Genomic DNA, 17,163 nt, shown 5'->3' on the forward strand with positions numbered 1-17,163 from the left:
AATGATTGAAAATCAAAGAATGTGTTGGAAAACTTGCTCTTAATTGTATATATCAGTAGACACTATTTTAGCACCACTATGTTTGTTTTTGTTTCCTATAGAGAGACAATATTTCCAATAGTCATTAACAATCAATGTCATGATGTTTATCTATTATTCCTGAGAATATTAGTACTAGAGAGGTGAGAATGATGAAGAACTGGGCTCTATTAATTTATGGTTAGCAGAAGAGAACCTCTAATCAAGAAATCTATACAAAACCAACTGCAAATCAGAGCTATATGCATGTATGTATAATTTTGTAATTTTAGATTGGCTCTGTAGATCCAAATAATTTTTTCGAACCTTCGGCCGGTTCAAGAATTTCTCCTATATTATCTTTATATGCTTACCGTGTTTTGACTTATTCTTAGTTCTTAACTAAGATAAACAACTAGGAGAATGGGCTGTATCTCTTGTGTTACTCAAAGAATGATACTAATAAGCTAGTACTAAAATTAGAATTTACGAGATTAAAAGATTCAGTACGTAGATAATATTCTCCGCTCACTATCTTATATATTTTGTTTAGAATATTTCAAAGTTTTCATCAAGAAAATATATTTTAGCACCATAGAGACGGATAAATCGTGAAGTCACTTGTCATTGCAGAGGTTGAGAAGATGGAGCAGGCCGGTTTTATTGAGCCCTTCATCTATACCAATTGGTTATCTAACATCGTATTCGTTGAAAAGAAAAATGGGCAGATTAGGGTCTGTGTTGACTTCAGGAACGTCTAGAAATTAAGCATGTCCAAAGGATGTTTATCAAATATTACTAGATTTTATGATGTTTAATCAAACATTACTAAGAATATTACTGGGCAGGTGAGAGTGACGAAAAGCTCGCTCCATTAATGGTAAGTAGAAATGAGACTTTAATCGAGAGATCAATAACAAAAACTAACTACAAATCAGAGCTATATGCGTGTACTTATAATGTTGCTAATTTCGTCTTAGCTCCATAAATCCAAATAATTTAGTCTAAGCTTCGGTCGGTTCAAGAACTTTTCCTATTCTTCCCCGGGTGTAATCTTTTCCTAATACTCTGCACAATTTCTTCAAGCAGGGGTGTCTCTACAGGATTTTAATCCACCGGTGTAAAAATTGTATAGAAAAACCAAATGATCTCTCTAACCCTATGCCATTCTGTTCTGTAGAAATATTAACATTTGTCTTGGAGCTAGCTTAAGCATATCAACACAACGTTCCCTCCCCCTACTCCTTAATTTCCACCTACATTTTATCACCTTGGTAAATTTTCATTTTCGGACGAGGGGATCCAAACAATAAGTCTAGGATGTGAGAGAGAAGTGGTCGGTAGGAGCGTGCGTACTAGCATTGCTCGGATCCAAAAAGGTGTAGGACTTCCAATCTTGCTTTGTCCAACGTGGGCGATCATGAGTATGTTGAAACCCAAAAAAGAATCCGCTTAAAATAATCACTGATTACAACCGAACGATTAGTATTAAGTGTTCAAGCAGGCTCAAATAATACTGCTCTAAACAATGCCGGCTTCTGCCAGCTGAATTTTCCAAGGCACCATGAAACAAACGTAGTCATATATATGAAAGTCTATAAACAAATCTGCAAAATAAAAAGCAACAAATCAATGGAGGTGTTGGAAAAATTCCAAGTGCCTAAGGCCAGTATCTGACGAAATAAGATGGGTCTTTAAATGATTAGATTCCGTTATTTGAACGAAATGAGATTGTGTGGAATCATGTTCAATATATGGCGATAGATTGTGTATCTTGAACGATACTCAATCCTTTTTCCGATTCAAAAAAAAAATACGCCCGCAGTACCAATTTGTTGATTCTTTTTGGCACTTTTATTGTCCCAAAAGAATTGTTCCTGATCAAAAGATTTTATTATTTACCCTTCACTTTTGAACTTAATTACTAGGACGACGACGATGTTTCTTAAAAGACTTAAAGGTTAAAAGCGAAAATAAAAATATGAAAAGTTTATGACTATGTTCTTTTAATATTTAATTAAATTACCAAAAAGATCCAACAAATGGGGATGCAGTATGTATGTTTTAGTAGAGTGACACTTATGCCGGTCTATTAATTTGTGTTTTCATAATTCATTACTTTTTCTGAATTCCTGCATAACTGATGTACCTCTCTCTTTTTTGGGCCTATAAACAATATTTCCTGTGGTCTTTAACAAACAATATGGTATTTATCGAATATAACTGAAAATATTATTGGAGAGGTGAGATTGACGAAAAATTGGCCCATTAATGGCTAGCAAAAGAGAACCTTTAATCAAGAAAATCTACACAAAACCCAAGTACAAAAGCTATTTGCATGTATCTATAATTTTAATAATTTTAGCTTAGCTCCATAAATCCAAATAATTTAGTCTAACCTTCGGCCGGTTCAAAAATTTCTCCTAACATCTTCCCCGTTTTTTTTATCTTTTTTTATTAGCCAAAAAAAAATATTGATAGCTCGATAAGGGTACTTCGGAAAAAAGAGAAGGAACAGCACAAGCTCCATGATGTTGTTGTAGCAAAGTGCTGGACCGAAAATACAACATCGAACAAGATGTTGAATGCATAAATACAAAGGCGAATTGAACAAGAAAGCAAAGAACACAAATTCCTTGAAACAAAGGATTCAACAGCATAAGTACTCTTAAGGCCTGCAAGTGTAGTTGGTCAAGTGCAAGATTCCACCAAAACACAGGTATACTGCCCGCCGTAGCCGCATCAGAAGTAAAAACATGACCAGCCGGAGGAGCTAAAACAATAGTAGCAGTTAGCATTATAATTTATACACAGACTTGAACCAAGAAGCTTCAGTTGGCCTTCCCAAAGACATCATCCAGCTGCTTTCAGCCCACTCAGTGATGGATCCCTCAATAAGCTTTATCTTCAGTCTTCTGATACCCTCCAAGCTTCTTTTGAAGCCCTCAACAGAGTAGAGTTATTAACCTTGTATTTCCCTTTAATCTTTGTGCCTTCCTAGTCTTTGCCAAATCTACAATTTCCTCCTTGTCCATATTTTTATTCTTGAACACAATCTCATTCCTAGCTAACCAAATTGACCACACAACAGCGTAGAAGCAACCCTGCGACCATAATCACTGCTGAGCAAATACCCATTTGAACCTGCACAGTAGTAAAAGATGGTTTGGAGTTTCCCTTTCAGAGTTGCTCTCAGGGCATGGCTCTAAGTCATTAGCTACAATACCACACCTAACCAGGACAAACTTTGATGTGCTATGCAATTCTGGACAGCCATCCAGACAAACAATTCCACCTCTGGAGAGCAAATGTTTTTCCACACAGATAATAGATCGGGATCTTTGGTTATAACTTCGGGTTTTCCCATCTCAAGTTGGCTGTCTTTATTGAAAATGCAAGGTGATTGCGCCACTTCCATTGAAGACAATCCTGATCAGAAACCTGGAGCTTCCCCATTGTAATCTTCTCCTAATACTTTATACAATTTTGTCAAGGCCAACCCTTACGTCACATTTTCGGAAATTCATAGGTAATATCAACTTTTGTGGGATTGGTTCATACGGAATTGTATCCCATCTTTCTTTGACCAGTTGGTGGAAGGAGAAAATCATCGGGGTGCATACGTATAGATTCAAAATTGGTTTGATGAGGGACATACTAAGAATGAATTCGCACCATAAATCTGGGCAAATCCTATGGAATTTATGGTGCGAATAACACAGCAATGGTGGGAGGGAGGAAGGCTCTCAAATCTGGGCGAGTCCTAAGAGAAGAACCCATGGCAGAGAGAGAGAGAGAGAGTCACTGCGGTTTCAGTTGGGATTCTCTAACCGCTAATGATTCGGTTAATGCATTTTGTAAGTTATTCAATTTGTAAAGTTTCTATTTTGTTTGTAAAAGTAGTTCAAAATTCAATTTTTTTTGTCACTCAGTTAAAAATTCAATTTGTAAAGCTTGATTTTGACAGTACTTTCACAAACAAAATAACTCAATTGGGTAGCGGCAGATGCTTGATCAAAGCCTTCCATTCTTAATTTAAAAAAATTCTTAAATTTAAAGCGAAACAAGTACTATTTAATCAAATACTTGCTGATATGGGGATTTAATTTTCTGCGGAAGCATAAAAAATTAAGCTCTTCAAAATGGATTAATCATCGAAGTGGCATCCAGAATGAGCCTCACAGAGTGAGAAATTTTTACACATTTTTTAGGTGAGTGAACAACATTGTACTCCCTTTGACCAAAAAAAAAAAAAGAGAACATTGTACTCTTATTACTAAATCACAGAAAAAAGAAAAAAAAAAAAAAACAAACAAACTTAGCAGTACTTTACAGTGCATCTAACAATCCTGCTATTAGAATATACCTCAATCATCCCCTCTTTCAAGTGAGAAAGAAATTATAGAAGGATGCTCTCTTCGTTATCTTCATGCAATAGCAAGGGAGCTTTAGAAGATTCAACTGAAACTGATGAATAGTTACTGCGAGCATGACTGCTACTTGAACATTGAATCCGACCATTAATGTCGGAATCTGTGGTCACAACCGATGATGTATAGCTAGGCATGCACATGGAAGGTGAAAAATATACAGGTACCGGCATTTGTGATGGCAGAACAGGCAATGGAGCTTCAAATTTAAGACTGTTGATCGCTTGCCTTATGGATGGTCGGAGTTTGAAGTCAGGGTAGCAACACCATAACCCAACCAACATTAACCGCTCTACTTGATGTTTATCGTACTCCATTGTGAGATCCTTATCAATAGCTTCAAAGAGTTGTCCTTTCCCATAGAGGCTCCAAACCCACTCTAGTAGTACTACCTCACCCAAATTCCTATTGCGCTCCACCGGCTTTCTTCCACATGCTATTTCAAGGGCAACAATACCGAAGCTAAAGATATCCGATTCTTTACTTGCTTTGCCTGTGCTGACACACTCTGGAGCGAGGTACCCCATGGTGCCAGCCATGACGGTTGTTTCTAAGCCAGACTCATGGTCCACAAGCCTAGCCAAGCCAAAATCGCCTAGCTTGGCATTGTAGTTTGAGTCCAACATGATATTACTCGACTTGATGTCTCTATGAACCACACATTGCTCCCACTCTTCGTGAAGATAAAGGATGGCAGAAGCCAAGTCAAGGGCTATTTTGTACCTCACTGTCCATCTTAGCTTGGATTTGCCATCGAAAAGATGGTTATCGAGGCTCCCGTTAGGCATGAACTCGTAGATGAGAAGGAACTCTCCTCGTTCATGGCACCAACCAATGAGCTGAACCAAATTCCGATGTCTCAACCGACTAATGGTCTTCACTTCTGATTTGAATTCTTTTTTCCCTTGCTTTGACCCTTTGGAGATGCGCTTCACGGCTATTTCTTCTTGAGTACCACTTAACACACCCTTGTAAACACCTCCAAATCCACCTTGTCCGAGCTTTCCCCCCTCGAAAAAATTGTTTGTTGCGTGACTTAGTTCATGGAACGTGAATCTCCTTGGCCCCGTGCCTTTCTCAAAGTCGTCATCATCATCAGTAGAAGCATCAATGCCCATTTCATTGTTTCCCCGCGAATTAATTTTTTGCCACTTCATGAACCAAAACAAGCCAACTCCACAACTTAAGGTACCAATAATCATAGCCAAACCAATCACCAGACGTGGGATAATCTTATGACCCATACCCGTGGAGAGACCCGTACCCGTTGAGGGCGGGGGCCCTATGGTTGAATTGTTGGAGGTTGAGGGCGGGGGCGGGGGCGGGGGCCCTGAGATTGAATTGTTGGATCCTCCAGGGGTTGAATTGTGGGATCCCCCTAAGGTTGAATTGAAGCTCCAAGAAACAATATTATGTATTTCTGTCCAATCGCCCGTAGCAGCCGAAAAACCAACACTAACCCATTCAGGCAAAACTTTCGTAAAATTAACAACATAGGAAAGGCTATAATTCCCTTGGAAAACAGGATTCTCCGCGTAAGTTAGATAGACACTCAAAGTTGTTGTAGTAGAATTATAATTCACCCAAGCATTTGCTGTTGTTCCGTTCTTCATACTTGTATTCCACGTGACATTGGCCACAGAGACGATGGAGTTGATATCGATACCAACATGGTCCGCGCTTGGATCCCAAGTATTTTTAAAAGAATCAAACTCAACGGCCACAATCTGATTGTTGGTATGATTGAAGGCAAGGGAGTTGTCAAAAAGACCAAGACATCCTCCGGAAGAATCGTCAGGGATTGTAGCATCGAAGGGAGAAAGGAAGAAGGCGAGTCCATCGCCGGCAGTGCTGAGGTTAAGTGCTCTTATGTTGAAAGTGAATTGAGTGTTGAAGTCTGTAAAGTTTCCGGTCTCGGAGTCCCATAGGTGCATGGCCTGCGCGTACGTGGCCCGTCCGACACTAAATGAGAGGGAACCGTCGGCTTGGTTCTTTGTGAGTTGGATTACTTCGCTGGCTTCAAATGCATCCCCTTGGTAGTATATGTCTGGGTCATTTGGGTTGAAATTTGGAAAGTTGAAGGAAATAGAGTTTGCAAAAGGGAAGAGTAGAAATAAGAAGAGAATTGGTTGTGAATGTTGGATTTGGAAATGGGTTGGTGATTTTGAGTTGCAGAGAGAGAGAGCCATGGTTGTTAATGGAGAATGAGGGTGGTTTGAGATGGTATAAAGAAAGTTTAATTAAATTAAATACAGTACTTTTTAAGTGAAGTGCATTGTTTTCTTAAATTAGCGTTAAAACCAGGTCAAAATTATTCAAAATCAAATGACGTATTGCCGAACTGCTCTCTTGCTTCTTCCTCTCTTTTTTTTGTTTCTTTTTTGTTTTTGTTATCACAATCTCTTTTAATTGTTCTATAGACAATATATTTTTTTGCACCACTATGTCCGTCTCCTATAAACAATGTTTTCTATGGTTATTAACAAACAATACAGTCTGCATCGTTCATTCTAGAGAATATTACGAAGAACTGGTTGGACTCCATTAATAGTTAGCCGAAGAGAACCTTTAATAATTAAATCTATATGAAACCAACTGCAAATCTGAGCTATATGCCTACGTGTAAAATGTTAATAATTAATTTTAGCTGAGCTCTATAAATCCAAATAATTTAGTCTAAGCTTTAGCCAGTTCTTAACTCCTTCCCCCGTTGTAATCTTCTCCTTGTACTCTTTACAATTTTGTCAAGGTCAACAAACCCTTTGCCACGTTTTCGGAAACTCATAGGTAATATCACCATTTGTGGGGTTAGTTCATGCGAAATTTTTTGCTGCCAATAATTGCCATGTAGGTAGAAGGTGGAATTAGTCGATGTGCAAATATAAACTAGTTCGGACATCTTGAGTTTTAGGAAACCCAATAAATACCATCTATGAAGACTAATTCATATCTTTTTGCGTACTATAATTACCATGTTTTGAGCTATTCTTAGTGCTTAACCTTTTTTTTTTTTTTGAAAGGCGAAGACAGTTCAAATAAGCCACCAAAAATTTGATTTCACGGAATTAAACGATTCAGTAGAAAATTTCCTTTTCTCACTATACTACTGCATAATTTATTTTAGAATAAGTCAAAGTCTTCATCAATAAAAAAACATTTTAGCACCATTATTTTGTTTCCGATAACCAATGTTCGCTATGGTCAGAAAAAAATAATATGGTGTTTATCGACTAATCTGAGGATATTAATGGATAGGGAGAATGATGAAGAACTGTGCTCCATTAGTGGTTAGCAGAAAAGAACCTTTAAGCAAGAAATATATACAAAAATCAACTGCAAATTAGACCTATATCCGTGTATTTGTAATTTTGACTTCTTTTTAGCTTGGCTAAATAAATCCCAATAATTTAGTCTAAGCTTCGTTCGGTTCAGGAATGTCTCCTAATTTCTTACCTTTTAAGACTTTTTACAAGTTTTTTAAATGCAAACTCCTTTGTCACCTTTTTGGGACTTCATAGGTAATTTCAACTTTTGCAGAGTTAGTCATATTTTCATTCATGAAAGCCATTCGGAACTTAGAAAAGAATTAGTACATCTAAAACAACAAAGAAAAGAATTTAATAGCGACCGTCAAGAAATACGAAAAAATAAAACAAAATGGATTAAATTCATCAAATCAAAGATAGCACTGCAGAACCACATAATTCCCAACACAGAAAACCACACAAGGAAATTAAGTGGGAAAAACAAACAAAAATGCTCCCAAAAAAGAAAAGGTAGATCGGGATCATAGATCGGGATCTTCAGTTATAACTTCGGCTCGGGTTTTCCCACACGGATCATAGATCGGGATCTTCAGTTATAACTTCGCGTTTTCCCATTTCAAGCTGGCTGTCTTAATTGAAAATGCAAGGTGATTGCTTCACTTCCACTGAAGACAATCCTGATCAGAAACCTGGAGCTTCCCCGTTGTAATCTTCTCCTAATACTCTGTACAATTTTGTCAAGGCCAACCCTTACGTCACATTTTCGGAAATTCATAGGTAATATCAACTTTCGTGGGGTTGGTTCATACCGAATTCTATCCCGTCTTTCTTTGACCGGCTGGTAGAAGGAGAAAATCGTCGAGGTGCACATGAATAGATTCAAAATAGGTTTGATGCGGGACACACTAGGAATGAATTCGCACCATAAATCAGGGCAAGTCGTATGGAATTTATGGTGCAAATACACAGCAATGGTGGGAGGGAGGAAGGCTCTCAAATCTCGGCAAGTCCGAAGAGAAGAACCCATGGCTAGTGGCTACTAGAGAGAGAGATTCACTGGGGTTTCAGTTGGGATTCTCTAACTGCTACTGATTCGATTATTGAATTTTGTTATGTTATTCAATTTGTAAAGCTTGATTTTGTCAGAACTTTGACAAACAAAATAACTCATCAATTGGGTAGCGGCAGATGCTTGATCAAAGCATTCCATTCTTGATTTAAAAAAATTCTTAAATTTAAAGCAAAACAAGGAGTACTATTTAATCAAACACTTGCTGATATGGGGAGTTAGTTTTTTGCAGGAGCATAAAAAATTAAGCTCTTCAAAATGGATTTGATCATCGAAGTGGCATCCAGTATTAGCTTCACGGAGAGTGAGAAATTTTTACACACTTTTTAGGTGAGTGAACAACATTGTACTCCCTTTGACAAAAAAAAAAGAAAGAAAAGAAAGAACAATATTGTACTCTTATTACTAAATCACAGGAAAAAAAAAAACTCAAGGTACCAATAATCACTGCCAAACCAACCACCAGACGTGGGATCATCTTATGACCCATACCAGTGGAGGGACCCGTGCTCGGTGAGGGCGAGGGCCCTAAGGTTGGATTGTTGGATCCCCCCAAAGTTGAATTGAAGGTCCAAGAAACAACACTATGTGTTTCTTTCATACCGCCTGTAGCACCCGAAAAACCAACACTAACCCATTCAGGCAAAACTTTCGTCAAATTAACAACATAGGAAAGGGTATAATTCCCTTGGAAAATAGGATTCTCCGCGTAAGTTAGATAGACACTCAAAGTTGTTGTAGTGGAATTATAATTCACCCAAGCATTTGCTGTTGTTCCGTTCTTCATACTAGTATTCAACGTGACAGTGGCCTCGGAGACGATCGAGTTGATATCAATACCAACATGGTTGGGGCTTGGATCCCAAATATTTCTATAAGTGTCAAACTCAACGGCCACAATCTGATTGTTGGTATGATTGAAGGCAAGGGAGCTGTCAAAAAGGCCAAGAAATGGTCCGGAGGAATCGTTAGGGATTTTAACATTGAAGGGAGAAAGGAAGAAGGCGAGTCCATCACCGGCATCATTGATGTTAGGTGCGTTTATGTTGAAAGAGAATTGAGCGTTGAAGTCAGTCAAGTTTCCGGTTTCGGAGTCCCATAAGTGTATGGCCTGCGCGTATGTGGCTCGTCCGACGCTGTTGTAGAGGGTAACGCCCTTTTGGTTCATGTTGAATTGGATTACTTCATTGGCTGCAAATGCATCCCCTTGGTAGAATATCTGTTGGTCATTTGGTTGGAAACTGGGAAAGTTGAAGGAAACAGAGTTTGCAAAAGGGAAGACTAGAAATAAGAAGATAGTAATTAGCCTGAGAAAGTTGAGGAAGAGAATTGGTTGTGATTGTTGGATTTGGAAATGGGTTGGTGATTTTGAGTTGCAGAGAGCCATGGATGTTAATGGAGAGAATGAGGATGGTTTGAGAAGGTACAGAGAAAGTCTCATTAAATAGTGCATTTTAAGTGAATTGTTTAAATTTTTAGCGCTAAAACCTGGTCAAAATGATTCAAAATCAAATGACGCATTGCCAACTTTATTTTAGCACCATGCTTTGTTCGTCACCTATAAACAATAGAAGTAGTATTTCCTATGGTCATTTACAAACAATATTCATTCCAGAGAATATTATGAAGAATTGGACTCCATTACTGGTTAGCTAAAACAAGAAGAGAACCGGCTCTGTTTGGTTTGGGGAGGGAGGCTTTTAAGAATAATGAGTGGAGAGGGATAGATATAGAAAATTTATTGAGGACTGTGCGCAAAGGGGTTTAAGACCCCCAAACAAACATTAGAGCTATATGCTTGCGTGTAAAATGTTACTCCCTCCGTCCCATTTTTATTGTCCATTCTCGTTTTTCGTGCCATTTTACATTAGAACTTCATACATAATATCAACGTACTTTTGTGGAGTTATCATAGGAAATTTTTGTCTCCCATATTAAATTCTGCCAGCTGCTGACTAAAGGTTGAATTAGTTCTCAAGTGCAGGCGTAAGCTTCCCATATTACACTAGAAAATGTTCCAAGTCTACTCAATTTACTATTATCTTTATATGCTTACCGTGTTTTGACTTATTCTTAGTTCTTAACTAAGATAAACAACTAGGAGAATGGGCTGTATCTCTTGTGTTACTCAAAGAATAATACTAATAAGCTAGTACTAAAATTAGAATTTATGAGATTAAAAGATTCAGTACGTAGATAATATTCTCCTCTCACTATCTTATATATTTTGTTTAGAATATTTCAAAGTTTTCATCAAGAAAATATATTTTAGCACCATAGAGACGGATGAATCATGAAGTTACCTGTCATTGCAGAGGTCGACAAGATGGAGAAGGCCGGTTTTATTGAGCCCTTCATCTATACCAGTTGATTATCTAACATCGTTTTCGTTCGAAAGAAAATTGGCAGATTAGGATCTGTTTCAACTTCCGGGACGACTTCTGGTACGTCAAGAAATTAAGCATGTCCAAAGGATGTTTATCAAATATTACTAGATTTTATGATGTTTATCAAACATTACTAAGAATATTACTGGGCAGGTGAGAGTGACGAAAAGCTCGCTCCATTAATGGTAAGTAGAAATGAGACTTTAATCGAGAGATCAATAACAAAAACTAACTACAAATCAGAGCTATATGCGTGTACTTATAATGTTGCTAATTTCGTCTTAGCTCCATAAATCCAAATAATTTAGTCTAAGCTTCGGTCGGTTCAAGAACTTTTCCTATTCTTCCCCGGGTGTAATCTTTTCCTAATACTCTGCACAATTTCTTCAAGCAGGGGTGCCTCTACAGGATTTTAATCCACCGGTGTAAAAATTGTATAGAAAAACCACATGATCTCTCTAACCCTATGCCATTCTGTTCTGTAGAAATATTAACATTTGTCTTGGAGCTAGCTTAAGCATATCAACACAACGTTCCCTCCCCCTTCTCCTTAATTTCCACCTACATTTTATCATCTTGGTAAATTTTCATTTTCGGACGAGGGGATCCAAACAATAAGTCTAGGATGTGAGAGAGAAGTGGTCGGTAGGAGCGTGCGTACTAACATTGCTCGGATCCAAAAAGGTGTAGGACTTCCAATCTTGCTTTGTCCAACGTGGGCGATCATGAGTACGTTGAAACCCAAAAAAGAATCCGCTTAAAATAATCACTGATTACAACCGAACGATTAGTATTAAGTGTTCAAGCAGGCTCAAATAATACTGCTCTAAACAATGCCGGCTTCTGCCAGCTGAATTTTCCAAGGCACCATGAAACAAACTTAGTCATACACTTATATGAAAGTCTATAAACAAATCTGCAAAATAAAAAGCAACAAATCAATGGAGGTGTTAGGAAAAATTCCAAGTGCCTAAGGCCAGTATCTGACGAAATAAGATGGGTCTTTAAATGATTAGATTCCGTTATTTGAACGAAATGAGATTGTGTGGAATCATGTTCAATATATGGCGATAGATTGTGTATCTTGAACGATACTCAATCCTTTTTCCGATTCAAAAAAAAAATACGCCCGCAGTACCAATTTGTTGATTCTTTTTGGCACTTTTATTGTCCCAAAAGAATTGTTCCTGATCAAAAGATTTTATTATTTACCCTTCACTTTTGAACTTAATTACTAGCAATAAGAAAGGACGACGACGATGTTTCTTAAAAGACTTAAAGGTTAAAAGCGAAAATAAAAATATGAAAAGTTTATGACTATGTTCTTTTAATATATAATTAAATTACCAAAAAGATCCAACAAATGGGGATGCAGTATGTATGTTTTAATAGAGTGACACTTATGCCGGTCTATTAATTTGTGTTTTCATAATTCATTACTTTTTCTGAATTCCTGCATAACTGATGTACCTCTCTTTTTTTTGGGCCTATAAACAATATTTCCTGTGGTCTTTAACAAACAATATGGTATTTATCGAATATAACTGAAAATATTATTGGAGAGGTGAGATTGACGAAAAATTGGCCCATTAATGGCTAGCAAAAGAGAACCTTTAATCAAGAAATCTATACAAAACCCAAGAACAAAAGCTATTTGCATGTATCTATAATTTTAATAATTTTAGCTTAGCTCCAGAAATTCAAATAATTTAGTCTAACCTTCGGCCTGTTCAAGAATTTCTCCTAACATCTTTCCCGTTTTTTTATCTTTTTTTATCAGCCAAAAAAATATATTGATAGCTCGATAAGGGTACTTCGGAAAAAAGAGAAGGAACAGCACGAGCTCCATGATGTTGTTGTAGCAAAGTGCTAGACCGAAAATACAACATCGAACAAGATGTTGAATGCATAAATACAAAGGCGAATTGAACAAGAAAGCAAAGAACACAAATTCCTTGAAACAAAGGATTCAACAGCATAAGTACTCTTTGTTGGGAAAATTATATGATTAGGATATTTCTGCTAGAATTAAATGCCTAAACAAGAACAAATAATCTACCAAGAAAGGCAATTCAATATTATTAGAGAAAAGATAAGAATAGCCTGTGGGGTGGTCGAGGCACGTGATGACGCCCTCCTAAGGAATGATACACCCCCTTCTGCACGGGGTTGGATGGCGTTCTTTCCCCAAGATACAACGACCTTCAAGTTCTCTTCTGTGCAGCGAATTGAACTCACGAACCGTATAGTTTCCCGACACTCAAAATCCAAATATAATACCGAACCAAATATGTATATATGAACCGAATATGATCAGTCACTGTTTATGATTTCTAAAGCAGGAGAGAGAATAAGATGTAGATAGAGTTTTTTCCTTCTTCTACCAAACAGTCGAAACAATGAACGTTGTTTTATAGTAAAACAATAGTTTGTTGGGCAAGAGGAAAAGTGGCAGATTTTTAGGAAAAGAATTAGGAGATTATCAAGGATAGGGTTTATTCTGCCGTTAGTATGCAACACATGCTACTAATAATTAGGAGTAAAACAAGGAGACCTCTTCAAAGATATTTACACTCCTTTATCTCTAATTGCATATATTACCTCTTTAAAATAAACCCACAAAATTAATATTAACATTAAAGCAAAATATTAAATTAAACCAACAATCCCCCACATAATTTAAAATTTTACAAGAGTGCTTTTACTGTGCAATGGGCATAGGTGTCTTCCAGACTTGAACCTACACTTAGTGTTAGCAGGTTTCAATTCGAAGAACCATAGTGAACTAAGTCTTGAACTAGGTCCTTGAAATCAAACTTACGCCTACCACACACACAGTACGGGAAACAATTACGGTTCTAGAACGGTTTGGCGCGATAGACGGTCATGCGCACGTATCTTGTTTCATGAGTGTCTTTAGAGAGTAGCCTAATTTCTCACAGCAGCGACCCCACTGCCACACTCATATAGGTGTATCCTCCAAGGGTGACTTGTGACCAACACCCTGTAGAAATCCTACCTTGGACACATTCAGAGCTAAGCTCTTCCTATCGTCACATAATTAACTTGAGCACTATCACCATAGGAATAGGACCAGGGAATTTCCCTCTAATATTTTTAGTGCTCTTCCTAGTCACCATTCAACTTCGTTGTTACCTATTGAACCTGATTCATGGGATCTCCAATCACAAAGGTTAGGTGTCCGCCGAGGTGACTAACTTATAGGCTTCAGTCCTATTCCCCTCGATGATTTAAGAACTAGCCTGCGCGCTAATCTTTTTAAATGAGAATTCTCTATGGGCTGATCAGGCCCCCACATATTTCAAGTATTGTTGCAGAATTGATTGTTTCATTATTGCAAGGTAGCTAGCGACATGCACCTGAAAGTCTTTCAAACAACATTCTGTAATGTCAAATTAGTGTAGTGTAATACAATTTGCAAATCGACATCTACTATTGATCGCTTCAAAAAATAAAATCTCGACATTCCTTTTCTCAAGCACTACGTGCATACCAGCCCAACCAATTCAAAGAAATCCAAACACCCCCACACTTTGAAATATTTTAGCTAAGCTTTTGATTTTTCCAAAGTTCAAAAGGGAGTTTTATCACAATCTTTGTAAAACACTTTATTCAAAATGTGACAAGCCGAATATAAATTTTCGTATTTACATGCCCAAGTCTGCCATGCCAAATACCACAACATTCAACATTAGAAACTGAAGAACTTATAGGCAAAGAACAAGTACTTTTATTCAAATCAAAATTCACAACATTAAGACTAAACAAACCATCAACTAAACAACATTTACTAACAAAACTACCATTCTTAGCAATGACAACTTTATTCGACTCTAAAACAATCTTAAAACCATGACAATCTAATAAAGAAGTGCTGACTAGATTTTATTAATGTCTGGAACATGCAAGACTCGATCTAAGGTGAAAACTTTGCTTGAGGTCAACTTCAAACTAACATTTCCTTCTCCTAGTACCCTGACCATGCTCCCATTTCCCATGCTTATAGTTCTTGTGCCTGATTCCTGATAATAAGATGGAAAAATATTTTTATCAGCGCACACATGAACGTTAGCACCCGAGTCTATAAACCAAACATTTGATTTGAAACAGCATTTAACTCAGGGCTACTAACAAAATACCTGTTAGCAGGGAAAGAGGAGTTGGCCTCCACAGTGACGACATTAGCTTGTGGTCTAGGAGCTACATTATTCCCATGAGGCTTAGGAGGTTGGCCTTTACGATAGTAACAATCCTTGGCTTTGTGATTAGTATTTCCACACACCCAACAAGCCACTACCTTTTCCTGAATAATATTTCCGCCTTTTGGTTTATTATTATTATTATTGCTATGGCTCACAAACTGTTTAGTAGAGTTGGTTTTCTTAAAACTTTGATGCGTAGGCTTATGAAGATTTTCTACAATGAGAGCCTTAGCCGAAAAATCAGAAGCAGGTTCAACTAGTTTTTCACGATGCTTCTCTTCAATATTTAGAGACACTAAAAGTTCATCAAAAGTATAGTCATCGTGCTTTTGCTTTTGTTCTCTAGCAAATTTAGACCACGAGGGAGGCAATTTTTTAATGAGAGAAGCAACTAGAAAAGTATCAGTTAAATCCATGCCTTTTCTCTTAAGGTCATAGAGTATATTTTGAAATTCATGGGCCTGTTCCATCACTGACCTTCCATCAACCATTTGGAAGTCTAAAAAATTTTCCGCATAATACCGTTTAAGACCGGCATCTTCGGCCCCATATTTAAATTCTAATGCTTCCCACAACTCAAAGGCAGTCTTAGTAGTGCAAAAAATATTATAGATACTAGCAGATAATGCACTCAAAATCCTACCATGACACAAATAATCTTTCTCATCGAAACCATCATCGTCAGTAGATTTTTTCGACGGGATCGAATCCTTGCCAGTTTCAACAATTTCAACAGCCTTAGAAGTTCCACTTTTATCCGATGATTTTCCTTTTCCTTTTGAAACCAAACCTTTGTGAATCACAGAATATAAACCCAAAGTGGTGAGCCAAAATTTCATTTGTTGTTGCCAACTCTTGAAATTTTGACCATTGAACTTCTCGGGCTTGCAAGAACTCGAATCGTCAAATGCCATTTTTTTTTTCAAAACAAAGCTGCTCAACAATACTATAGCAAGTGTAACCCTAACAGAAAATCCTAACAAATAACATTCCTTAGATTGTTGGGAAAATTATATGATTAGGATATTTCTGCTAGAATTAAATGCCTAAACAAGAACAAATAATCTACCAAGAAAGGCAATTCAATATTATTAGAGAAAAGATAAGAATAGCCTGTGGGGTGGTCGAGGCACGTGATGACGCCCTCCTAAGGAATGATACACCCCCTTCTGCACGGGGTTGGATGGCGTTCTTTCCCCAAGATACAACGACCTTCAAGTTCTCTTCTGTGCAGCGAATTGAACTCACGAACCGTATAGTTTCCCGACACTCAAAATCCAAATATAATACCGAACCAAATATGTATATATGAACCGAATATGATCAGTCACTGTTTATGATTTCTAAAGCAGGAGAGAGAATAAGATGTAGATAGAGTTTTTTCCTTCTTCTACCAAACAGTCGAAACAATGAACGTTGTTTTATAGTAAAACAATAGTTTGTTGGGCAAGAGGAAAAGTGGCAGATTTTTAGGAAAAGAATTAGGAGATTATCAAGGATAGGGTTTATTCTGCCGTTAGTATGCAACACATGCTACTAATAATTAGGAGTAAAACAAGGAGACCTCTTCAAAGATATTTACACTCCTTTATCTCTAATTGCATATATTACCTCTTTAAAATAAACCCACAAAATTAATATTAACATTAAAGCAAAATATTAAATTAAACCAACACTCTTAAGGCCTGCAAGTGTAGTTGGTCAAGTGCAAGATTCCACCAAAACACAGGTATGCTGCCCGCCGTAGCTGCATCAGAAGTAAAAACATGA

The 17,163-nt window shown here is 37.3% G+C and overlaps 3 protein-coding genes across 3 annotated transcripts; all 3 read right to left on the reverse strand.

The window, feature by feature from the left end:
- Positions 1-4,260: 4,260 nt before the first annotated feature.
- Positions 4,261-6,637, reverse strand: LOC131336229 (L-type lectin-domain containing receptor kinase IX.1-like). Its single transcript, XM_058371987.1, has one exon. It carries the CDS (start codon positions 6,635-6,637, stop codon positions 4,418-4,420), a length of 2,220 nt encoding a protein of 739 aa, XP_058227970.1. The 3' UTR covers positions 4,261-4,417.
- Positions 6,638-9,046: 2,409 nt separating this feature from the next.
- On the reverse strand, positions 9,047-10,194 carry LOC131298293 (seed lectin beta chain-like). Its single transcript, XM_058323672.1, has one exon. The coding sequence runs from the start codon at positions 10,168-10,170 to the stop codon at positions 9,079-9,081; it is 1,092 nt and encodes a 363-aa protein (XP_058179655.1). The 5' UTR covers positions 10,171-10,194; the 3' UTR covers positions 9,047-9,078.
- A 4,658-nt stretch (positions 10,195-14,852) lies between these two features.
- Positions 14,853-17,058, reverse strand: LOC131298294 (uncharacterized). Its single transcript, XM_058323673.1, has 2 exons — positions 15,331-17,058; positions 14,853-15,213 (listed from the first exon to the last, which is right to left on the reverse strand). Exons 1-2 carry the CDS (start codon positions 16,305-16,307, stop codon positions 15,192-15,194), a joined length of 999 nt encoding a protein of 332 aa, XP_058179656.1. The 5' UTR covers positions 16,308-17,058; the 3' UTR covers positions 14,853-15,191.
- Positions 17,059-17,163: the final 105 nt, after the last annotated feature.

This window comes from Rhododendron vialii, chromosome 8a (genome assembly GCF_030253575.1).
Source record: "Rhododendron vialii isolate Sample 1 chromosome 8a, ASM3025357v1".
Classification (NCBI taxonomy): Eukaryota; Viridiplantae; Streptophyta; class Magnoliopsida; order Ericales; family Ericaceae; genus Rhododendron; species Rhododendron vialii.